This window comes from Anser cygnoides, chromosome 11 (genome assembly GCF_040182565.1).
Source record: "Anser cygnoides isolate HZ-2024a breed goose chromosome 11, Taihu_goose_T2T_genome, whole genome shotgun sequence".
NCBI classification, from domain to species: domain Eukaryota; kingdom Metazoa; phylum Chordata; class Aves; order Anseriformes; family Anatidae; genus Anser; species Anser cygnoides.
In genome coordinates, this window is record NC_089883.1 from 18,351,514 (window position 1) to 18,377,143 (window position 25,630).

General features: G+C 39.0%; 1 protein-coding gene across 4 annotated transcripts in view; it reads right to left on the reverse strand.

The window, feature by feature from the left end:
- The window catches only part of MYZAP (myocardial zonula adherens protein), a 57,046-nt gene extending 31,416 nt beyond the window's left edge, over window positions 1-25,630 (reverse strand). Inside the window, exons 1-7 of one of the 4 annotated variants that reach the window (XM_048060300.2) lie at window positions 21,980-22,196; window positions 17,283-17,372; window positions 8,475-8,633; window positions 5,818-5,910; window positions 3,284-3,397; window positions 2,288-2,440; window positions 134-259 (exon numbers count right to left, since the gene is read on the reverse strand). In XM_048060300.2, the coding sequence (XP_047916257.2) occupies window positions 134-259; window positions 2,288-2,440; window positions 3,284-3,397; window positions 5,818-5,910; window positions 8,475-8,633; window positions 17,283-17,372; window positions 21,980-22,063 (819 nt within the window). In that variant the 5' untranslated portion in view covers window positions 22,064-22,196. Of the gene's footprint in view, window positions 1-133; window positions 260-2,287; window positions 2,441-3,283; window positions 3,398-5,817; window positions 5,911-8,474; window positions 8,634-17,282; window positions 17,373-17,950; window positions 18,326-21,794; window positions 21,921-21,979; window positions 22,197-25,588 lie in introns of those variants that run through there. The other 3 variants (XM_048060297.2, XM_048060298.2, XM_048060299.2) reach the window with 3 other exon arrangements.

Here is a 25,630-nt window from a genome sequence, read left to right on the forward strand (position 1 = left end):
AGTAATAGTGGCATGACTAGTTGCAGAGAAAGGAGTGAAGTAGCATATGTACACTCTGGAGTAAAAAACTCTACATTACTAGGTGACTGAGAAATGACACCCAAACTGAGCGCCACAGACCAGCTATACGTACTAGGAGGATCTCTTTCTCAGCTTTATGTTTCTGTTCCTCTTCTCTCATTTTTTCCTCATATTGACTATACAGTTTTCTTGTCATCTCTCTCATGACTTCAGCATTGGCTTCTTGTGATGATTCCACCTATAAGAGAGAAAAGGATGAAAGTCATGGATGACCCATCTGTCAGCAGAGCACTGCTGCCAGCAGGAAAAATGAAACTCACATGATGCAAGAATAACACCTTGAATTTCAGTTCCACCTTGTTATAAATTTGACATTATTGAAGCAGACTGTCATTTGCATCAAAACTATTGCAATGCTTTGGCAATGTAGAACTTATTCAAATTTGTAGAAGTTACCATTTCATCAAGTTTCACGTTGCTTGAATTTAACTAGCCATCAATTGTTGAGCACCAGGCCACACCTCTTTACTGAGCCCTTCCATAACAGCCTCCAAGTCACTTGGTTTGTTTCCCCATGGAAAAAGTTTTGTTTCCTGCCATTTTACTGAAGTGTAGATTAGAGATGGCGTAGACTTAGCTCCCGTTTCTAGATAGCCACCAACTCTCAAAGCAACGATTACTTTAAGCTGAACATAAGTATGTGCTGCTAACCAGAAGACACAGCTGCACCCTCCCTCCTCTCTCTTGCTTTTTCACACACTGCTCTGAAGGCCAGCACAGGAACTGGGGTGACCATCGAGCAAAGTTGATCAGCAAACAACTCAGACTGAAAATACCCAGGGGTAGGGGAGGGTTAATTTTTAACCACAGGACCAGAAACTCTACTACTGCTACAGGGAAAAGGGCAAGAATGGTAATTCAGAGACAGGATTTCCCCCTTATGTTGGTTCAAAACACTCACTGAACCACACCCTCATTGATTAAACACAAGATAATACATTTACAGCATAAACCCATATACTCTGTAAACTGCAATAAAAAGCAAAGTAAAATAGCTCATCTAGGACTTAGTCCTCTTAATGCACATTCTATAAATCGGAAACGGTTATACTGGAATGCCGTGGCTGCTAAAGCCACATCAGGGAGATGAGAATACACTGTCATCTGAGAAAAGAATAGTGTTCCTTGCTCATCACTAGAGGTTACAAAACCACTAAATAACTTGTTCAGATTTCAAGGTCTCAGTTGTGCATTTATTTTGTTTGCTTTCTTCGCTTCAAGGACTGAATGATTTATTAAAATTTGTGTTTATCTTACATGGTGGGAACAACTGTCTTAGTGCCCTGTAGGATAACAACAGTGTATTTCATCCTTTGACAAGGGACTAAGCTCAGAAGGACTCCACTTGTTCTACAATTGCCCTCTTTTGCAACTCACAGACTGATACTGGCACAGAGGTAGTAACTTGCGCTTTGTGAGAGGGACTGAAGATAAATTAAGTTTCACTATAACACAAGACCTTTCTTGCTATAGGAAGCCTGAAAGAATCATGTAATTCAGAAAAAGCCAACAATCAAAACCAAAAGTCCTTGAGAGATATTGAACTGGAATATGATCCCTGGCACTGACTCTCCATCATTTCTTTGCTTATAACTTGAGCAATGAGGATAGTGAAAACAAGCATTAAAATATAGATGCATTATGGCATCTGTCACAGTATTCTTAAGCAAGCTCTCCAACCTCAGCTATTGTAATGAGAAAACGGTCAAGCTTTCTGCCATGTAAAACCATATAGTTTGCATTTTATTCCCTTGTATTTCTCTGAAAGAAATAGCTTAATTCTCTTTCCAAAACACTTGCTGCTACAGCACTTATCTGCTGACCGTATGTTCATAAAACTTGATTACCTATTAAAAATTAAGCAATATCATATAAACAGGCTCAACATCAAGACATTCTTACAGCACTGTGTAAAGTTATAAAATCCCTTTACTTACAGAAATGGACACTAATTACCTTTTAATAGTTTGAACTTCCACCTGCCAACATCTCTGGATAGTAATCCCATGTTATGGAAAGACTGACTGCTGCCAGCTGGGATTCTTGTTATTAACACAGAACCATTTCACAGGAATATGACAGCTCTAGGGAATGAGCAAGGTGTGATGGATGAAGAATCATTTACAAATAAGGCCAAGGAATTCATTTAATATGCTCCTAAATGCCCTTACTGTGCAATATCTTCAGGGAAGTTTATATACTGTACCTTTAATTTCAGTAACTGATTTTCAATTTGTGCTGTTTCCAGTTGTTTTTGCTTCTCTCTCAGCTTTTCCATAGATTGCTCATGTGTGTGTTTTAAATTCCTTATTTGTTCCCTTATATCAGTGTTCTCCAAAGTAACATCCACTAGAGTTTTCTGGAGGAAAGAGGCAAACCACATATTAAAAATCACAAATAATCTAGTGTGCTAATGTAGTCAAGAGATTATGGAATAGAAAAAAACATTTAAGAGATTCATGATTAGTCAACACAACATGAACAGTTTTGAAAGTTTTAACATTTAAAATTCTGATTTTTCTTGTATTTGGTTTCCTAGAAGGAATTTCCATGAGGAACATATTCATTGAAATCAAGTCCTGGAACACTATAAAAAAAATAAAGGAATATGGATACATTTTAGTACAAATGTTATTCCCAACAGTCTTCCTTTCTCCTCTCCAAGAGTCATGCTATACATATTAAACATATTAAAGTGAGAAAAACTGTGACATACAAGAAAACAGGATCGTTAATTGTTGAGCTCAGATACGTGGGAATTTGAAAGTCTTTAAAACAGAAAATACGTTTCCGCATTCTCCCTCCCCCTACATTTTGCAGGTATATACAACCTCACAAGTACTTATTAGCATCAACACATGCCACTTCCATTTCTATTACCTGGTGAAGATAGGTATAAGACAGAAGATGTTCTGTTTTGCACAATACAGAACAAATTACATTGTCACCTTACAATATTCTGTAAAGACATGACTAGTGACATTAGTCTGCTGCAGAACAGTGTCTCTTGACTGTACACTTTTTTAATAGTTGCAGATTTTTTTCCTTAGTTTCTTAAATTAGATGCCTCAGATATCCAAGACAATACTTTATGGACTAGCTTAGGGTTAGAATCTGTATTTGTTATCCATGTTTAATGTACGCTTTTAAATGCACGTCAGAAAAGGAAGTTGTCAGCTGTCAAACAGCTATTAAAATGTACCTGCAAGTCTATTGATGCTGATGTCAAGGAGCTGTTCATTTCACTAAAGCTATCTAAGGCTGCAGCCTGCACTCGCACATGATTCTCTAAGGATTCCTGATGAGCATTTGTCACCTGAGCAGGAAAAAAAAAAGAAGTTTTATATAGAATAATGATCAAGTTTACCTACTGCTTCAAAGGGACCTACAGAATAGACAGACCCCATGGTTAATTTCCACAGTACTAGGATGCTTAAAATACATAAACTGTGTCCCTGTACCTCAAAAACATACAAACAAAATTTGTAATTCAAATACGCTAACACAAATAAGGCACACGTAGCTATGTTTGTTGCTGATCTGTAATCAGTGTAAAACCTGTCTGTTTTCTGAAAGGACAAGAAAACACTTGGCAGATGTCTGTTCAGAAAGCTTATATAGACAGAGTGGGTGGACTATAAAAAGTCACAGGGTGAAAACCAGAAGAATGCAAGAAACGAAGAGATCTAGAAAGGTTTGGGTGAACTGTAGAATAGCCTTAATTAAGAAGGAAATGACTAACTGGATACATAAAGAAGCAACAGCAAGAAGACTCAAGGATGAAACAATATGAAGCAGGCAGGAGAAGTCAGTAGAGAGCTATGTTACACAAAAATTTGTCATCTGTTATACACACACATGCATGCTTAAAACTGGAGGGAATAAAAGCACAAAATGACATCATTTAAGAGGAGACAGAAACTCAGAATAATGTAAATTATTATGAACCATTTAGTAATAAAAAAGGAAAAAAAAAGGTTACTAATGGAGGCCAGCCCAACTTGGATTCTTTGATGAATCAGATTTGTTTCTTGATAAAAGCATAAGAACACCAGGGACCAATATGGACAACAATTAGTGTTTAGTAACCAAGTCATACATGGATTAGATCAACACAGGGAGCAGAAGCCAAGTAGTTACTGTTAACCCTATACAAATGTGTGCTCAGGTAAAACAAACAAACAAACAAAAGCAGAAATGCTTTGGCTGGATTAAGAAAGTTACAAGATAAGAACTTGTGTGAAGAAACATACTGCCCAGGGCTGAGTATTTGAAGTACAAACTTCATACAAACTCCATGAACAAAAAGTAGTCCTGGAAATTAGTGGGAAAAAAGCGTAGTGGTTCAAAGCTGAAGCAAAGAGTATAGAAAGGATTTTAAATAGGATCCTCAAATAGCATGTAGGATGGCATTGATGTAAAAACAAACAAACAAACAAACAAATCAAAAAGCATATGTTATTAGGTAGAAGAACACCTGTACTTTCTTTCAGAAACTCTAAAATATTAAGAAACATGGTGGGGAATGTCTCAGTGAGCTGTTTATGTCAGAAGGAATCCTTTGTAAACTACATTTGCTTCAGAACTAGAGATTCTGAAAGAGCTGGTCAGAAACCCCAGAGATTTTCAGGCACATGCACGATTTTTACTGGTCAAGTGGAAGATCCAGAAATACAGAATATCATCACTGGTACTCAGTAAGGACCAGCCACAAAGAAGACAACACCACATTTGCCTACATGTTACTCAATCGGGGGTATATCTTGCTGGCATCATGAAGACTAATTAATTCAGTTTTCTCTCCTTCTTCCTCTCAAGTTGGGGTGATTTTTTTATTATTATTATTATTGTTATTATTTTATTTCAGTATACTACTTGCCACAGATTTCTGTTCTGTGTTGTGATCTGTATACATAAATACAGCATGCAGGGAACTAACAGTCTCCAAATAAGAATGTCAGAAGGGCACAAGTCAGGGTCCCAGACCCTTAAAAGTCAGGCTATGTTTAATTGTCAAAGCTTCATCTGAACCAGGGCTGTGAATAACAGTATTGAATATAAATTCCACAGCAGGTTTTCAGGGGGACTTTTTGGAACAAAGAACCCAACTTAAATAGATGAATGGTATTTCTACAGAATGCAGCAGCTTTTATTGCTAAAGCACACATCAGAAGAAAGGTCATCAAATGACCATCAACAGGTTCCATTAAGAACCAAATGGTAAGCCGTTTTAGGAATGCCATGCACTTTAATACTCAGTAATATTACTACTTCTTTTGTTATCATGTTTAAACAATAGAGTCAGTAAAACAGAACAGTCTGTTGAAATTACACCAAATTTAAGTTGCACGTTACTCGTAATTATATAATTGATATTTTTTCAAATCACCTGGCAGATGACTGCTCCAAACACCTCCAATAATTACTAAATTGTCTAGAATGAGCATGTACGCAGATGACGCTATCAAGATTGTTCTTTTATTTCCAAGAAACAGGCAATTAATTCCATATGCAAAAGCATCCCTGTCCTACTTTACCTTGCTAGAGGGAAAAGGTTGATAAATAAAGGAAGGTAAATATGTCATGTTAAAGAACAAACCAGAATGGTTTGAGATATTATTTCTGTTTTTCTAAAATAAAATAAATAAATAAATAAAATTTTAAAAAAGGAGAGAAAAATGTCTCTAGATAGTACAGGGATGGTTATTCTTTCCCTACAATTGAATGCATACTTACTTTCAGTTCATTCGTAAGCTGTTGTATTTTTCGTTTCATTTCATCATATTCCCCATACATTTTCTTTCTTACTTTTTCCAGAGTTGCTCTCACCTGGTGTTAGAAAAATCACATGCCTTATCAATCAAACTTACTGATGATACTGTTTATACTGGGACACAATATTTTGCTTCTATATCTTTTATTGTTACTTTTGGTAATGGCCATTATTAATCTAACTTTTTTTCAACAATACTTTATACTTAAGACAAGAAGTTAAGTCTTAAAAGCTGTCTACATAGGAATGATCTATATAAAAGTCTCTGAGTAATTCTAGACTTCTCTGTACACACTTAAACACCAGTAAATTAATAATTTAAATGAATTTCAATTATCCATAAGTCATTCTAACCTAATTTGATGGCTAATGGAACTAAAACTAATTTGAACATACAATGTTTTCTTTCTCAAAAAAGCATCCACACGTGGATTTAAAACACCTTCATTCTATTTAAAGTGTTTAATTAAGTTTTCACTGAGTGTCCTTTGAAGATAAACCCTTTAGTTTCACTGCATTTGGACTTTTAGGCTCGTAATTAACTAAACAATATATTAGCATAAATTTACCAACAATTTCAAATCTGAAGAGTATTTGATTTTATTTAAGAACTATGGATGTAAATTATGTCTTGCCTTTCTAAACAAAAAGTAGAAGAAAAAAAAATATGTTAGAAGCCAGCTTGGGTTTGCATGCCATTACAAACGTGCAAAGAACCAATTTTCTTAAGAGCACGCATTGTAAACACTAGTTAGATGTTCACCTACAGTCTACCTTCCAGCTATATAATTCAGATTTCAGATTCTTTTTTTTTTTTTTCTCCCTGCCCTGAATTGAACACACACTGGCTGCAGATAATCTAGGGCAGTGAGCTTACCTTACCTCTGCATAGCCGAAGTGAGACTTGGGGAAGGAAGGAGGGGAAAATATCTAGAGGAGATATTTCTGGAAGCTCTGTGGTATACACACTCCCTCCCAGAAAGAAGGGTACTGGCCACCAAACCTATGCAAGGAGTGGGCACAAGCCTACTCCCAACTACTTGCTCCCTTTGGGATGAGAAACACAGAAGGAAGCTGACTCCTGAACTTCTGAAGGAAACCCTCCTTGTCCTGTCCCTACACATGTGCATGCCCCCTGCAAGGTATAAGTTTGACACTGATACAAAAGAAATGATCAGCAGTTCTGATGTGGCCCACCATTTTTGGTCTATTTAAGTCAGCAAATACGTGGCACAAGCTGAGAACTCTTATTTAAGACTCTACTTTTAAAGATTGAACTTATCTGGCAGGCCAAAGTTCACAAATTAGCATAACTGAACATAGCCTCTAAAAGACAGCAGTGCAAGGGTCAGTACACCTCTTCAAAGGTCTTTCCCACATTTTCTGAAAGAATCAGTACCCTGAACACAATGCAAGACATGCTGTTGAAAAGCCCTGACATTTCCCACCGTGCCACAAGCTGGAAGTGAACAGCGAAGGAGAGGAAGATGGTCCCAGTCCAAGCAACCTGCATCAGGTACCAGAAGCAGTGCAACCTAGGAAGCTGCATCATGCTGTATGCCAAGCCACCCATCCCCTGGCAGCACTTCAGCAAAGTAGATAAACTACGTAGGCAGGAAAAGAGCAGCCAAGACAGGTCACATGCCTTGCCTGCGCAGCAGTAGCAACGTATCCTAATTGGCAAGTGCAGGAACTGGAGAGTGTAAATGCTGGGAGCTGGTAAACTGTGAGTAATAAAGGAGAAAAACAAGTCCTGATAGCTCAAGACTAGGCAGATGCTAGGAGTACACATAATTACAGTCTCTTACACTGCTGGCTTAACTCAGTGCTCCTCCCTTTTATAGCAATGCAGTTCTCTTGCACTTGAATCAGTGTAAGATGATAGCCACTGACCAACAGTAGATAGAAAGAGAAGGTCAAATTATTTGCTCTGGGCTAATTAAGGAGTTATTGCCAAAGTTTGACACACAAAGAGATGGTGAGTTTCAGGCACAGAAACGAGCAGCATCATAAATGCCTTTTTTTTTTTTTTTTCTTTCAGGAGAGCTCCTGCCAATTATGATAAATGAGCATGCACAAAGAAAATAGTACAAAGTCATCCTTATTAGGCTGACTATTTTAAGACTGCCCCAAAACATACCCAAGTGATTTTAGTGTATCACCTAATTTAGGAGCCTTTCCAAAACTGGGATGGGGGAGGGGAAAGCAGAAGAGAAGAGGGTTTATCCTTCCAGGTGTCTGCTTACATAGATTCTCCTGTATCACATTGGAAATTATGAAGACTTCAGGTAAGGGCCCCCAAGATCTGTTTGGCCGATTGCTTGTCCAGGTGCATCCCTCACCTCAGTCACCAAGCATTAAGGACTATCATTTGTCACAGAGGACTTGAGTCTGAAACATGTAGCTCCCAAGTACCTAACGGGTGTTTTTCTTTCTTTTTTTTTTTTTTTGTTTTGTTTTAACTTGAGTACCAACAAGGCAAGCATTTAACTTCAGAGTGGGTTCCTGATCCAAATTTGGGTGTTGGCCTAGACGTCGGTCGTCCCACATACACTCACAGCTCTACATGAATAAATGGAAGGGATATTTGACAAATTTTGAAGCTGATAGAATAACTCACTTCTTTAATGTAATTCATCTCTTCTTTCAGCTGATCAGCTGACCAGCCATAAACCACCATTTCTCTCTTATGATTGTTGTCAGTCCGGTGCACGACACCATACACCATTCCATGAGAAAGTGTCCCTGGAGACATGCCATTTGGTACATGGTAGAGCTCCTTGAAAACAAATAAATAATAAATTATTTTAAAATCAGTTCTAGAATAATTTAAAAACAAAACTAAAATACTGTAACATGGGACCAGGAGAGACAGTCAACTAGAGTGAAAGCACAGCAGCACCTAAGAATACTAGTTCCCAAATGTTTTGGGGCCAAATTGTCAACCTTCATACTTTTGGGATGATCAATAATCAGTTCATAATTGACACAGATGATACAGATGTCTAATTTCCATTGACTTTAATAGAAGTGGTATATGTACAGTCAGGAGCAACAGATTGGATTAGTGCAAGAAGAGATGGAGGCATAGGAGAGAGAAAACTTATATGCTACTTTTCTGCATTCTTCTAGAGCATTATTAGCTCTCACAGTTTCCCTTTAAATTCTTGAAAAGACAGAGTTCCCTTCTGCCCTCTGCAAAGTCCCTGCTGTGCAATATATCAAAATTCACAAGTTTAATAAAATTATTTAGAGAGTTCTCAGATGAAACTGATATTGCAACTTCTGAGCTCTTACACAGAGCACAGAAAATATCATTTTATCTTGTAGATAAACAATCTAGGATTTTAGTTTGCATTCTAGCAAATTCTCCAAATTTCTCCAAAGTAATCAAACATCCATTTCAGCATTGCATATCTCTTCCAGAAATTGTAGAACTGACACTGTAAGAGCCAAAACAATGTTATGAAACACAGCATCCACATGACTGTTTCTGTGTTATGAACTATTATAGGAGGACATAACTTCAAGCACAGATCTTGATAGTTACTTGATTGGCAGCTTTAAAGTGCCTACATTTGTTATTTTGACAATCTGCAGAAATTTATAGAAACATACTTGTGATAAATGTTTTATTTTAAGGTGCTCTTTACAACAGACTCCTCTTATTCATCTCATCAATATAGGTAAGAAAAATATTCATACAAACAGTAGGAATCATTTCCCTCAGCATGTAAATAAATATCTGCAAGATGAGATGTAACCACCCATCCTGACTACTCACCTAGCCTCCCTTCTAATCAACACAGAGAAATATACTTCTGTAGCAATCACCTGAAATAAGTCAGGCTCCATAAGTACTAATTTATCTTCTTGTTTATGAAGAATTTACACAACTAGCTCAGATGAAAACATCCATGTTATGGCTTTTTAAACTGGGGGGAAAAATAATATCACCTAACTTTGGATGTTTGCAAATTGGGAACCTAAAATGAATGATTCTTTGTGAATATAAAGTTAGAAAGATACAATCTTGAAAAAACAAAACAAAACAAACAAACAAACAAAAAACAGCTGTTACTATGTAATTTTGCACATTGCCTTTTAAAGGCCAGTGATAGAGATAAATTACTTACAGGTAATTTCACTAAACTTCCTTTCTCACAAAAGATTTCCCAGGATGTGGATAAATCTGATAATATTTGCAACATTGGCGTTTGAATATATTTGTTTTTGCTTTGTTGTTCAGTAATGATACAGTATGAAAACCTACAGACTTTGAGAGTCTTTAGTAAATCTAAGGAGCATCTAAATGCTGTATTTGACACCAAACAGAAGCAGGAAGAGATGAAACTCGTCATCTTGTACCCACATGAAACTGCACCCCCAGCTAGTCTCCAGTTCTTACTATGACAAAGGCCAATGGTGGTATCTGCATTCTCAAGCAGTAGCTCCTTCAATTTTTAGCAGCCAAACCAACACAACTACAGTGGAAATGTAAGGATAAATATTTCTTTGGGTAGGGTAAAAATGAACAGGAAAATCTATTTGGATTAAAAGAAATGGTTAAAGATGGACATCTGTTATACATGATAAAAAAGAAAGGTGTGTCCCTTCTGCATGGCACTGACCGGTTTTCTCAACACTGGAAAACCTTTACCGTAACATTGATGGCTTAACTATTTTGCTGAAACTCTGTATGTGTGCATGCGGGGCTGGGAGGGGAACAATCCTGGAGCAGACACCTGATAAAGACAATTTCAGGCAAAGAACAACGAGGCTACAAGTAATCATTTAAAATGAATCGGTTAGAAACACCTAGTGGAAAAATATTGGGCCACCAGTCCTACCAATAACAGATATAATTCTGCAGTTTGAAAACACTATATGCAAAGCTTCATATCCTGATAACCAAAAGTTACATAAGTACCTCTTTTTTTCTACTTTGGATGCATACAAACAAAAAACCTAGAGCTGATTTTTTGAGAGTAAAGAACACAGGAACTAGATGGGGACATGACTCAAAACTTTAGTGTCTGTTTACTTCCAGGGTTGTACAGTTTCTTTGATAGTTTCATCTCAGCTCCTCCCCTGCATCTGGATAAAGGGATTACATACAATTTTCCATCTTCCAGAGAACCAGATGAGTAATCACTTCGATTGCTTAGAAGTTACTAAGGCCCCAGATATTGAATTTATAAATCCATACCCTTTACCAACTCTCATTCATTTTTTATGAGGTGAACAGCTGAGTATCAGCAACTACTAAGACCCTTCGTGCCTCTAAAACATTAGCAGAATTGTTTAAAGTAATATTGGCAGAGTTCTGCATGAAGATTATGATCAAGTTCCTTATTTTTTGAACATCATAAACAGATTCCTAAGAAACGCTTTAAAGGTTTTTCCCCCTCTAGCAAAGACCAGCAGATTCAGACCACTAGGTTTGCAGCCAGAGAATCACCCATGACACTTAAATATTTCACAGATGAACAGACTTAAATTTACATCATAATGGGCACACAATGAGCATCATAAATATGCACAAAGCCAGACTGGTTTCACTTCTCCAGCAATAATAATACACTTGTCTCTAGTCTATATCTGCACAAGCCTCCCAAAATGTCTTTGTCATTTCTCTTTCAGAAGATTAAAAAGAATCTCCATCATCTGTTGGGTGTTCCAGTTCTACTATGTGCTATTTACAACACAGGATATTGCTCTAACTTCTCGTTGTTTTCCTCTGTCTCCCATACATATCCACTCTCACTACTCATATTTTTCTGACAAGGTCCTCGCCTCTCTCTACTTTGATCTGCAGTGAGGCATCTCAGTGATGATAACAGAATAAATAAATACATGCAAGTATTTAGAAGCAAGTAGATACTGTAAAGTTAACCAGAAAAGTACATAAAGCTGGAAGGTTTCCAGCTGTTTAAGGTCAGAATATCAGCCAACTCCAGAGTACAGGGAAGCTCTTACTCCCTACCTGCCTATGCACTTGATAGCACTGGAACAAGACCTTTTCTAAGTGCAATTTGTTGCCCCAAAATGTGCTGAAAACCCCTTCTAATATGACATGCTTATCTGAAAAGGCAGACAAAACTCAAGAAACTCATGAATATTTTTTTGTGGCTACAGTCAATTATATGACAATCCAAGTTAACAGCAACAACACATCATGTTGCTGTACATGAATACTATAGCAGCTTCCAGGAACATGCTTTGGCTAAGTTGTAGCAATAGTCATGTTGCAGTTGGCAGCATCACACAGCATGTCTTAATGAAAAGCAGACTGTGTTTACTTAATTAATAATTATTTAACACAGAAGCCGACACCCCAAGGTTGCAAAAGTCTTGATAATTGCCATACATCCTGTTTATGTCTATGTCCAAGGAAGTAGCACAAGCAGCACGTAATGTAATATAAAGCAAAGATACTATAAAAATAGACTCATATTTAAATATGATTTGTGAGCTGCTTTTTGTACCGCCATAGTTTTATTAGCATTATGTAAATAACACTGAGGGGTGACTTCTTCCAAATCTGTCTCCATCAACTTTTTAAATGCAAGTCAGGTACCCCCATGCTTCATACTTTCTCACTGCCCAGAAGTTGGAAGCAGAAGCATAGATGAGGTATCTTATTTTGAGGAAAAACAACATTTCATATAATAATCTGCACAATTTCAGAGATAGTACACACATGGTCTCGAAAATTCACTGTGATCTTCTGTTTATCAGCACCACCTGAAAACTTTTCTTTAAACCTACAACTAAATTAGTTAGGTAAGGCTTTATCTTTTCCTCATCTGCTGCATTCCAGGGGGGTTCTGAAATATCCAGTTATCTTTTGTGTGTTCACTGTGTATACAAAGAACAAGAGCATTCATATCGTTACTTAGGTTACATATTTCCTGTCGAGTAAAGTGACAAATTTACAATACTGAGTTCACCAAGCAAAGTTACTGTGCTCTTACAAAACGCAGCAATGTTTTCATATTTCTTCATATTCCCCTACAGCGCATGGAACTCATGTTACATTTAGGGATGTTTCATATATGAATAGTATTAAAATATGGAAAATATGCCAAGACATAGACACGAGTGTTCTTAAACTCATTGATGCTAAATCAGAAGCATCACTGAACACATTTCAACTTTTAAACTCTGATTTTTTTTTGAATTTAGGTGCCTGCCTCATAAAACAGAAGTAACAGGCATTACACAAAGTCACATCTAATCAAAGAAATCTGTACCCAGAACACCAGCATTTATATGCTAAGAAAATAAAATACAGCAAACACAGTAGTAATCACAGAGGTCAGTGGAACTCTTTCTGTGGTCTTCATGTAGTGCTATTTTTAATGAAGGAGTTGCTTAAACAGCATTTCCAAAAACAATGAATTTGTGCTGGAGAGGCTGAGAAGCAGCCACCTGTAACAGGTGAACTACATTTGTTATGTCACAACTCGTGCTATGCTGCTAGGAGTGGGCTGGCAGCCACAGATCAGCAGAGAAAATAGGCACTGTCCTAGATTCAAAGTGCACAACAGCCTCATGTTCATTGCACTCATGTTCTTTGATCCAGCCCTGACACAAGTTTCTGCTTGGTGTTCTGCATAATACACTGGAGCAAATTCTCCTTCTGGCTTCCTTACAGCCTACATTTTTGCTGGGAGAAAAATGTTTACTCTGCTTTTGTATTCCTACGCAAGAAGCAAAAAGGGTTTCACCTCTAGGATGTGATGATTTAAAAACGTAAATTAAGGAGTTTGAGCATATACACAGCCAAAGTACCAATAACAGTTAAGATTAAATGCTGTTCGAACTCTGTTGAAAGCCACAGAAACAGGAAAGTGAGACAAATTTTTATTTTTCATTATCTTGTCAATGTGTCCAAACAAACAAAGAAACAAACAAATCTCTCTATACATATCTCAATATTCTGCCCTCAAATATCTAACTGCAGCTTCCAATGACACTTCCAAATTTAGGCATGACAGCGAAGAAAGGGATAGATGGATAAAAATAAGCCCAGGCCCAAACAGAGACAATACAATTGTCTAGTAGCTCTTTATTATGCAAGACAATACAGGCCTCAGGACACACAGATTTTGCATACAATCTGACCAGCACAATATTCCATTGTACTTCATGGTGAACTAAGCAGCCTCACACCACTTTCATCCATTGTCTAACGTTAACAGAAGAAATACAACAAAATTACGATAGTTTCAGATATTCTATCTGAAGTACAACAATTCAGAGATATTTAGCAGTAAGCTTTTCACCACTAAAAAGCAAACCAACCAACAAACCTGTACTGGTGTCTTCAAATCTCACATATTTCTTTCAAGGTATCACAGCCTAAATAGGAACACAGAAATCTGGCCTGACAAATACAAGCACAAGCTCTCTCTTCCTCCATTTTTAGAGATCATCCTCTAACCGTTTACTTATCCGCCAGCCTTTCACAGAAGACAGGGAGAGGCCATCCTGCTGCATTAATGCCGGCAGTAATTTTCTTGCAACAGAACTGCCCAGCTCCGTCACTTCCTTTTAATCTCATGCACTGGTTCATTTTTATTTACGAGTAGTATAGCAATAAATAAGCCAACCTAGAAACATAATGTACTGATATAGATTTAAGGAAATACAGCATATATCTTGGACTAAACTTGCACTACAATGAAAAAGGCCAAGTTAACATCTACTAACATAACCAATGAAGAATCAGTTCTGAACTGACAGTGAGCTCCAAGACAAGGTACTGGCAGAATCACTGCTAGCAAGACCTTCTGTACAGTTCACTAGCTGATTTTGTAACTGACACATCTCCTAATGGTATCTAGTCCCAGGAAGTATAGAAGATTAACAAATACGCACCAGTGAGCTACCACAATGTCACATCGGGGCAGCTCAAAATCACCTCCTTCCAATGAAAGATTAGAAAGAGAAGATTACAACCAAATGTCACGCCATGGTGTATTTATAGTTTTCTGGCATTCCCTGTGACACAGCAAGGTCTCTGCTCTCCTTCCTCATCAGCAGCAGGCTGAGTCAGGGAAGAGTCTCTCTCTCTCTCCAGCACTTGGCCTGCCAGAACAGACGAGTGCCCAGCAGCCAAGCGCAAACTGCCTGATCTCTCTGAGCACTCCAGCAAAGACTGGGTGATCCCACAGGTTATGGAGTTTATTTGCGTAAGTCACACTAGTGCTTTGTAAATATCAAAAACATTTTCCAAAAGTTTTTCCTTTACATTTATTTTCTTAATACCCAACATTTAAAGACAGAACAGAACTCTAGCTTCCAACAAGTCCTGCTGTTCAGTTTGAATCTTGGTGAAGCTGTATTTTTTGACATTAAATTGTAAAGCATAAAGCAGAAAACTGAGCAGTTCTCTAATTTCTTTTTATTATCCTTATTTCCAAAAGAGGGACATAGTTCTCATAGAACTGTGTGAGGATTATCTAATATTTGTAAAATTCCTTATTCTCATAGTGCTTTATTAAGAGAGTCAGTTGAACATGGGTGGATCAGCAGAGATATCTGATCACTGCTTTCAGAAGATTTTTTTTGTTGATTTTTTTTTTAATCAAGTTTGAAGTAAGATAAAACTATCACAGTATGACTAGTCAGGAATCTTGTGTGCACTGTAAGTTACTGTGTAACTAATTCAAATATATAAAGCAATACATTGCATAGACAATAAAAATCTACAGGTAATAAATTACTGTCTTGTTTCAGAGGCATGAGAAAAAACAGTTCATAATCGTGATTTATTGTGGCTGCTTCTACACCGTATGGTTATACAGTTTATAAAATATGTAAAACATAAGTAGATGGCATAATTACTCTGTATTTTTTAATTGCTATGACACTGAATAATTAGATCCCATCTGGTTCTGAAGGCTTTCTTTATGCACACTTCTGTATAAGTACTAAACTTCAGAAAATTACTCAGAATATGCAATAATTGAACTATATATAACACTTTTGTTCTCATCTAAAAGGACCCATCTCCTAAAAACCACCGTGCAGTATACTGGAATGTAGCATGAGCCAAATAGTGTATTTATTATCTTTCATATCTTCTTAACATTCTTTGATATAAAACCCACTTGGATTTATTTATATTAATACAATAATTACAATACAGTTCTCATTAAACACAGAGTCTCACAGAGAAAAAAAAAATAAGTCACATAAGAAAGTGCCCAAGGATTGTCCAAGCCCTAATCAATTACACTTCTTTCTCATTATTACACTACTCAGCACAGTAAAGTGAGTAAGTCATGAGTCAATTTCTATCCTCCTCAAAAACAAACTTGTATTGCTCTTAGGGCAACAGGCGCATATGCTTAAGCTAGACTAAGGGTTTCTGCAATCAGATACAAACTGACAGAGAACTCTAAGTGGTGGGCAAAGATACTCTAATCGCTGCAACTAAACACCTCTGTACAAAATTAATTATCACAATTTATTGGTGGCCTAAGTGTAGTTTGCATGAAGGCCTTTTTACTTCATTCTGTAAATAACATCTAAAGATCCTCAAGGACCTATTACTTTGCCAGAGCACTGTATGAAGATCTGAGTGCGTACACAAATATCTGATAATGACTCTTTATTTTGACCATATTACTTTGCATTTGTTTTTATTGATTTAAAATGTTTCTTTCTGATTCATTTTACTGTTACTTTTGCTTCTGAGTACCACTAAGAAATTATTTCAAAGAAATCCTATTGTTGTATTACTTCTTATTGTCATATTGCTATTCAGACATTTTACTGGTTAAACAAGACAAATTAAACATCATCTATTGCTCTGAAACAGCTCTTGGAGAACAAATTCTGTACCAAAGCAGCTGGAAGATTTTTTGTGTGTATACTACTTGCTTCTATGAAGAATTGCCCTTCTAAACCCTTCTACATACACGACCTTCAAATCACTTTCACTTCAAAACAATCTTGAATTCTTTTTCTTATATTTCTTATTAGTATACCACTCATTACCAAAATCAGCTGACACAGCAGAGCATCCAAGCCCCAGCTCCCCTACATGTTAAGGACCAAATCTTGTACACTGTTAAGCTTATGTGAAACAGCATTCAGTCTAGGATCAAGATCCTGCTTAACACAAGACCCTGCTTGTTGACAGCAGTTTCCTACGCTTCCTGCTATATAAATATTAAAGAACCAAGTCTTAAAAGTACCTCAGTCACACATCACCTTCAAAGTCCTTCTATTTTATATGCAGTTTTCCTGTCCCCAACTCAGGCTCAAAGCTCACAGCTGACTTGCTCAGCTTCCGTATGTTCTTCAGCATTCCCAGATGATCTGGTTCCCAAAACAACTAAGATCAGCTTCTGTGGATGTCTGTATTTACTCCCCGTTTACACAGCTTTTAACTTTGATTGTTAAAACTTACGTTTTTCTTTCTTTCGGGTTCCTTTGCTCCCTGTTCAGGCTGTGAGCCTTCATCAGGTGGCACTGTTAAGCGTAATCTACAAACATTCATCTGAAAGAAAAACAGAAGTTTGCTTTTAGTTTTAAGAGTTACAAAAAATTAATTTTAATAACTTGTTTTGCAAAATGAACTGTACTAACTTTCGGGTTTTCATTTACTATTTTCTACCTTCTGTCACATAGCTGACAAAGAAAAAAGTTATTTGTTAAAGGCTAGAGTTTTTTTTTTTTTTAGCTGGTGAGAAATAATTCAAGGGCATCCCCATAATTACATACCTGAAATAGCAAAAATCCATTTTAATCAACAACATGTTCTTATGTACTCATAAATGACATTGAGAGCTGAGATATCAGAGCACTGAACGTAATTTCCTAGTTTCTCAGCTTTGTTTGCAGATTTGGCATACTTTTAATCTTCAAAAGGAATTATTTAGAAACAAAAAGTGCATTCTGGAGTGGATGCCCCTTTTTTGTTCAGTACACATAAAAATATTTGATTCTAGGATACTTCATTACTGGAATTCCACTGAATTCAAACAGAAATTATTGAAATGTGTTACATACAAAGCTGCTTATAAATGCTAAATGTAAAAATGCGTCACAGAAAATTTAATAAGTCTTGTTTCCTACCTGACTTCAGAAAAGTCATCCTATTGCTGGGGAAACAAAAATGTCCCAAACAAGACCAATGTGAAATATAACCTACTCTTCAGCAGGTTACATGTGGAGGCTACTTTTTTGTGCAGAGGGTTCCTCACTGTTAATTCATCATTCAGCTGTATGCTATCAACTCTGTAACAAGGAGCCTCATAGAAAGCAACAGAAGAAACAAAGCTTAGCATAAAAGTGGGTTGGTTATGCTTTCATATTTCCCAAAGAATTCTGAAACAAAGAAACACATTTAAAAATGATGAGTCCTTGCACACTGGCTTTAGACACTGACTGAGTGTGCTGAGAAGAGAATACCATTCTTCCCTTAGCCACAGAAGCAGGAAGTACTTCCTGCTTACAACTAAATTATCAAGATATATTAATAATAAACTCCTCAACATTGGAGCTCATTGATTCATATAGTAACTAATACCATGTTCTCTCACCTATTTAAATTTCCCCTTGCTCTTTCTTCCTATTAGCTTAGCAGGGCTTTTTCCTCTAAAACATGAGTGTTGACAACAAAAAGGGAGAGTCTGGCATTCTTCCATGTAGGCAAACAAAGAAAGACCAGACTCATAAATAGGAAATAGGACTGAATTTGTGCTGTGCTGTGCAGGAAGCGACAGATGAGGCCAAATTTTCCTTACAGTGATTTCAATGAAAGAAAATTGGGTTAAAAGAAATGAAAGGATTGTTAGGATAAAACATGAGAAATACCCTCAAAGAAACAGAAAAAGATAATGACTGGCAACTCAATGTGAGGAGAAATGAAGTTGTATAATGTTCTCTGAAGCTGGCAAATGGATTGCCTGTTAGTCAGTATAGGACTAATTATAGCCAACACATTTATAGATTCACAGTGCAGTGATTGTAAATAAACAATTTTTCCTGTGCGTGTACACCAGTTAGTGAATCATGACTGCCTGTCACATTACAGCGATTTGTGTGTTACAAGGTTACCATGAAGGAAACCACAGAAGCCCAGTACAGAGAACAAGCAAGTTGTAACAACTAGCTTGGAAATATAAGGCAGTAGCAAGAACTTGTTGTGACTAGGAGCACTCTACAAAGGGTTATCATCATTCAAACTATTTTTCTTGCCCTTTTCTTTTCAGACTGCCTTCTTATTAACTCCCTGAAGCACATTTTTATTCCTTTTCCATTTTCTTTTTTTCCAAGCTAGCTCCTAATTATTAAAACACCTCGAACAAGTATCATATTTTCAGCAGTGTTTCTGACACAAAATGAAGATTTAATGCTTCACTTTGCAGCCTGCTGCACAAAAGTACCAAGCAGAGGGTGGCATTAGCAGACATCTGAGAATTCCGGGCTTGAAGTCACACCCAGCAGGGCTTGTGCGGCAGTGGCAAAGTACCTCCCAGTTTTGAATTCCTCCCTAGGACAACCTTATATAGGCTGTACTCTTGTCACTGTTTATAACAATAGCCCTTCCATGGCATCCCTGGGGAAAAAGCAGCAAATGTATAAATTCACTCCTCCTACTCCTGGACCACAGATGATGTACTCTACCTAAGGACAGAACTATAGACCAATCTGTTGAAATTCAACAACACTATGGAGATTAGAAGGGAACAGGCAACACTTCCCTTCAACTTTCAGAAGCAATGGATATTGTGTCTATAGTGTTCTTGCTATATAGTGTTTCCTCTACCATTTGTTGCCAAGTTTACATGACCAAATGAATGAGCAGGTTCACATGGAAATCACAGCTAGCCCTCCCCTAACAGTAAGACATGGCTGTAGCGATGCCTTAAAATGGAAATGAAATCCAAACAGGAAGAGCCTCAACTCAGTGCCAAACAGTGGAAGAATAATGTGCAACTGAGGATGAAGCAGTAATTTACAGAAACAATTGGGTTTTGTAGGGAGAAACCCAGGAGGAGAATGAAAGAGAACTCCACTAGCAGGGAAAAAGCTGTGATTCAACTTCCTTCAACTGGTAACTGACAGTAAGAACAAGTGATGAAAAATGGAGGGACAGATGTGGCTTTCACCCTACCTTTATGTCACCAACATTGCAACTTTGTGAGCACAACTTTAAAAAAAAAATAGAACGCGTGCAAGCATCAAGTTTTCTAGACTATCAAATTTTAGTTTGGTTTACAGCATCAGTAGCTTTGACAAGCTAACAACATAATTTTCATCATGCTGGCATTTTATGCTCACTCCTGGCTTTTGACACCAGCAACCCACAAGCAGTATTTCCAAAGCGCATCTGACATCATTTGCAAAATGAATATGCAGACAGGAAAAAAAAGACTGGAAGGTTCACCCCACCACAACACCAGACAGCAAAAGTTTGCTGACTGCACTAGAAGTTAACAGGTGAAGACATAGTCTTTTATACAATTTCTAAGAAGCTAGTGGGACAGCATAAGTGAGAGGTGCTGCAATACGGCACTTAAGAAAAAGCCAATCTAGGTTAGTTAAAAATGTTAAAAATTCATGGCCCAGATCCACAATCCACATTCATGTTTACCATCCTACTCAAAGCACTAGGGTGCAACTTCAGATAAATACAGATGACAGATTCACTTTTAGCAATGTTCTTCAGACTCTTCTCCCCTTTTTCCAAAAACCAAAATGGGATTGATCATAGTTAACTATGTACTGAAATAACTGCAAAGCTAATGTTGAAATAACGAGCATTGGTTTGATAGAATAATTAAGGTTACTAGCATAGCACTAGAAAAATAGAAGCTGCTCTATTAACAACCAGTCCCAATTTAAGATTTTTACAGTATCCCCAAAAAGGAAAATGTGGTTGAGTATTGATCTAACTTCAACTTTGGACTTAACAATACCAGAATCTATTTTCAATGACCAAAAATCACTTCCTTTGCCTAAAACCAGATATTAGTTTTAGAGTTTTGAAGGTGAGAGCAAAAATAAAGTAGGTTTTTAATTCCAGTCGGTCTTAAAAAGCAGAGAAGAAAGTACTTTCTCTGGGCATTTATCTACTGATTTTAACTCTGCTTCATTTATGAAAATTCCACTGTGAGACTCCCCACATCACCACAATTAAAGGACACTTTTCCTGTGACCACAGGCATGCAGGAATGTGACAGGCATCTTTCATTTATTCTGCAGTTATTCTGTCTTCCTCCCGTCTTTCAACAACTCATTGTAAGGGACTCACATTTCCCTACAGAAGGAACAGCAGTTTCCCTTTGGCTTTCATTTGCAAATTAGATTTTACGAGTTTACTTAAGTTTTTATCATCCCTAAGAAACTCAAATTTTTGGAGTGTCAAACCCATGTCTAAATATTTCAAGCTGCATCATGATCACAAAATTGGAATTCTTTGGAAGAACGAGCTTACCATTTGATTTTGTTGATTTATTTCTGCACCCATACAACATGCAGCCCCAGTGATAAGTGTGGCTACTGCAGCGCGAAGGGACTATTTAGAGAAGGGTGGCTGCAGAGACACTGCTGGCATATCTGCCAGAGTTTTAACAACTTTTTAGACACGATTCCCAGCAGATCAATTCATCAGTGTTATTTATCTCAGTTACGAAACTTACAAAAAGCAAGTTAGTAAATTGTATTTCTGTATCTGGTGAACTGATTTTAACAGAAATGACCTTTACCATCTAAATCATTACTGTAAGCTTCCTCGTGATAGGAAGTCTTGGTGGGCAAGTTCTCCGCTGTAAATAGGAAGACGCGTTTCAAGAGGAAAAGTCTCTAACACATGCCCAGCTTCCCCACAGGTTTCCAGAACGGCCAGGGACGGACTAGCGCTAACAAAAGCCCAGCAGGACGCTCTAAAGGCTCTGCCCTTCCCGGCACCTACCGCAGCCCTAGCAAAGCCCCGCAAGAAGATGTTTCCGCGAGCTCCGCGTGAAAACCCTGCAAACGAGGAGGTGAAGAGCAAGCAAAGCACTCCGCTGGCAACCCCAAAGGGGACGGAGCCGGGGGGCGAGACCGCCGCTTCGCCCCGCGGGACCTCCCGCCGTTCCCCCGCGCTGCCCCGCGCACCTTCCGCCGGGCGCGGCCGCTGTCCCCGCCCGGCCTCCTGGGGGTGGTGGCGGTGACGGTGAGCCCGGAGCTGTAGCGCAGCATCCCCGCGGGCCGCCGCGCTGGCGCTGACTGCGGCTGCCTTTGGCCGGCGGCGCCGCTCCGCCCCGCGCACCCCGCCGCGGGCGGCCGCAGGGGCCGGGCTGCGCAGCGGCTGCCCCGAGCGGGGCGGGCCCGGAGCGGCGGCCGCTCGGCTACCGAGCCGCACGGGCGATTCCCTCGCCTGGGAGGAAGTCCCGGGGGGGCTGGCACGGGGGTTAAGGCTCCGGTACCCGCCGCCGAGCGCTCGGCCCGCGAGGGCCGGCAGGGAGGCGAGCGTGGGGCGCCGGAGGCAGCCGGCACCGAGCGGGCGATTTACGCTCCTTGGTTCGGACTTCAGCATTTGGGATGCTTCGGCTCTTCCGGGACCTGCCCCACGGGAACGCCGCGAGCCGCACGGCCCTGCGCCCCCGGGTGCACCCGCACCCCGCGCTCCTGCAGCTCCGGGCATCTGGCAGCAGCGGCACAGCCCCTGGGGACCAGGGGAGTCACAGCCAAAGGAGACAGTTGTGGGGAACAAAACGCAGAACTAATACATGGAACAGCGGTTTTGAGACAGATTATCCTTTCTCTCCCTGTAATTACCTTGAAATAATTAAGACCACGAAAGAGCACACTTATGGCTATGTGGTGTCCTTGCCCACTACGATGCTAAGGAGCACACTGCTGCGGCTACGTGCTGCTTCCTGATACGGAGAATGACAAAGAAGGGGAAGTTGCTACGCACTGAGCTACTGGTGCCTCACCCTCAATGTACAAAGTGTCTATTCTCTTCCACCTCTCAGTTCCCTGTCCCTACGGCAAGATGCTGAGCCACCAGGGCAAGACGCTGAGCCATCAACATGATATGATCTGAGGAAGAGAGGAAGAAAGTGTTGTGCAGGCCTGGAGGAGGTAATGAAGGGTCTGCACTTAGGATTCAGTCTTTTCTGTTTTCCCAGCTACTGTTCTCTTCTCCATCTGAGGGAGGTAATTCAGCATCAGGCAAATGAGCTAGAACAATCACTGGTATTTGGATTTCTCACAAATTGGGCTGAATGTTATGTCTACTGTTTTGCGTGAAGATGTCTCATGCCCACAATCACATTTCCATACGAATCATCCATTGTCCTAACTCACAGCAGCAGTCCTGCTTTCAGAGGGGGGTTGCAGGTCGAGGATCCCTTTCAATAACAGAGATGTGCTTTTTCACAAGTATGTCACTTTCTTGCTGGGCTGTCTCTCAGCAGCGGTCACTACTTGTTCCTGGTCATTCTGGCAAGCAGAAATGTCTCAGCTTAAATGCTGGTGTGCAGCCAGCCAATGGCCTTCGTGTGGTTTCAGGTGGGAAGAAGTTCACATACCTGTGAAGTTCTCCTTATTAGTGAGAAGCTGTGCCTTCAGAACTTCATTCCCCTCTGAGAAAATGTGTGTACACAGGGCTGTCTAGTCATTGCCAGGCACAGACAGGAGAACTGCTTTTCCAGGAACAGGCACAGAAACTAAACTTGCACCACACTATGGGAAAGGACCTTTCTTCCCATGCCCAACAGTATGATGAAGTGAGGTACAATAATCGGATCTCTGGGAGAACTTGCATGGTCTGCATCAGCTTTGAGAATTATGATTAATTTGATGGAAATCTTTTTGGTGCAGATAGACAGAAAAGACTTGTCCATGGATAACACAAAGACCAATACTACAAATCTAGTTTTCTTAGCTTTGTCTAATTTGCTAGCAGCTTTTCCTACTTCTTAGAGAATAGCAGCAGGCCATGTCTGCCTCATATACCAATATCTCTTTCAACTGGAGGATCTTCTGCTTTTGGGCATATCCCCAAATTAAAATCCTCTAAGAAAAAATAACCTGTATGCACAGTTAGTAGTCTGCTTTTGTTTGGATGCTCTATGAATCATCTTCCCTTTCCCCAAATCAGCAAGCTGCACAAGGGTAGCGAAGAGTCTAACTCGCTTTCTACCTTGCTAATTTAATTGGCTGTGTATCCCATGCACTCACCGATAGTTTCTTCAGCCATTCTGCAGGCTGTGTGGTCCTATGTGCATGGTAAACATTTGAAAATGCCTCATAATCTCTAAGCTCTGCCAAGACAGAAAAGAATCTGTAGAAGTGAGACTCAAAAACAAACAAACAAATCCAAAACAAAACAAAACAAAAAACACCAAACCATACCAAACAAACATCTCTTTGCATGGAAGCAACATTTGGAATAACTTTTTCTCCCTCCCCAAAGCTCAGATACACTACAGAGATTACGGATGGAGCTGCTGGTATTAAACGAACACCTGGTACCCCAGGTATGAAATAAGAAGCTCAAGAGAAGATGTTGTGGAAATATGAGACGTACATGGAAGGGCTGCAAAAAAAGTTCAAAGTTGCAGAATTGTTTTTGAATGAAGACAGGATAAAGAAACTTAGGATCTTCAGCTTAGACAAAAACAGTAGTGGGGAGAGGGCAACAGAGACTTATAAAATCATGGTATGCAGAAGTGAGTGGGGAATAGCTATTCATTACTTCCTACCTTTGCGAACAATGGATTTGAAATGAATCAGGCACCACATCTATGTACAAAATTAAATAATGGCAGAGGATACTCTGTTTATGAAAGGTGTAAGTGCTCTCAAAAAGCAGTTGGATAAACTCACGGAAGACAAGCTACAAGGACTGTAAATCACAAATATATCTATACAACTACTGACTGACTCGGGAGGTCCTTGAATTTTAAGGTTTGCTTTCTCTCTCACCCCCCATGGAGACTTAAGTCAAGAAGTGACACGCCATAGACAATCCACTCCCTCTTTCAATCTCTGAGAGATGAGGGAGAAACATCTGCTTGTTTCAGCTTGGACCCATGACCCTACCTGGCTAGCTCTGATAAAGACTGAAGTAGATTTGCCAGGATTTACAGGTCTTATTCCCTGCATGGTTCATAGCACCCTTCTGCAGGCACTTCTTGCTGTCTGTGCTTTGGACATGGCACTAACTTACAGAAACAGGGTGGGGGAATGGAAAGTAAATCACCACTTGATTAGTTTGACAAAATCAACACTATTCTTTGTATTTTTACACTTGTGCAGACTGCATAAAACGTATACACAGCCATACAGACTGCTCAGACTCTATACAATGTGGTGGCAGAAAATAATCTGACCAGGATGGATGAGCTTTTAGTTCAAAACCTTCCAGTGCTTTGTGAATGCAATGATCCAAAGGAACAGCAGGTTAATTACAAGCTGACACTATAATGTGAATATCTAGGGCAATACTTGTGAAACAGCTAATGTGATTATACAGAAACTGTATCAAATTTGAAGTGTAAGTACCTTTTTTCCACCAGCATCACTTGTCTAGGAGGTAAAAGGCCATTATGCTGCAGGAGAAATCAAACAATGTCACAGAAACAACAGGCCTTTATGTTAAAAGTCACAAGATGAGCAACAGGACATACGATACATGGAGTGGGGAATAGGTCTCCTCTCACAGAACAGCAAACTGTGTCAGCAATACTGTTGGACTAGGCAGCCTGGCCTTACCTTAACAAATTGCCTCAATGTGGCCATGTTAAAAGGCTCATT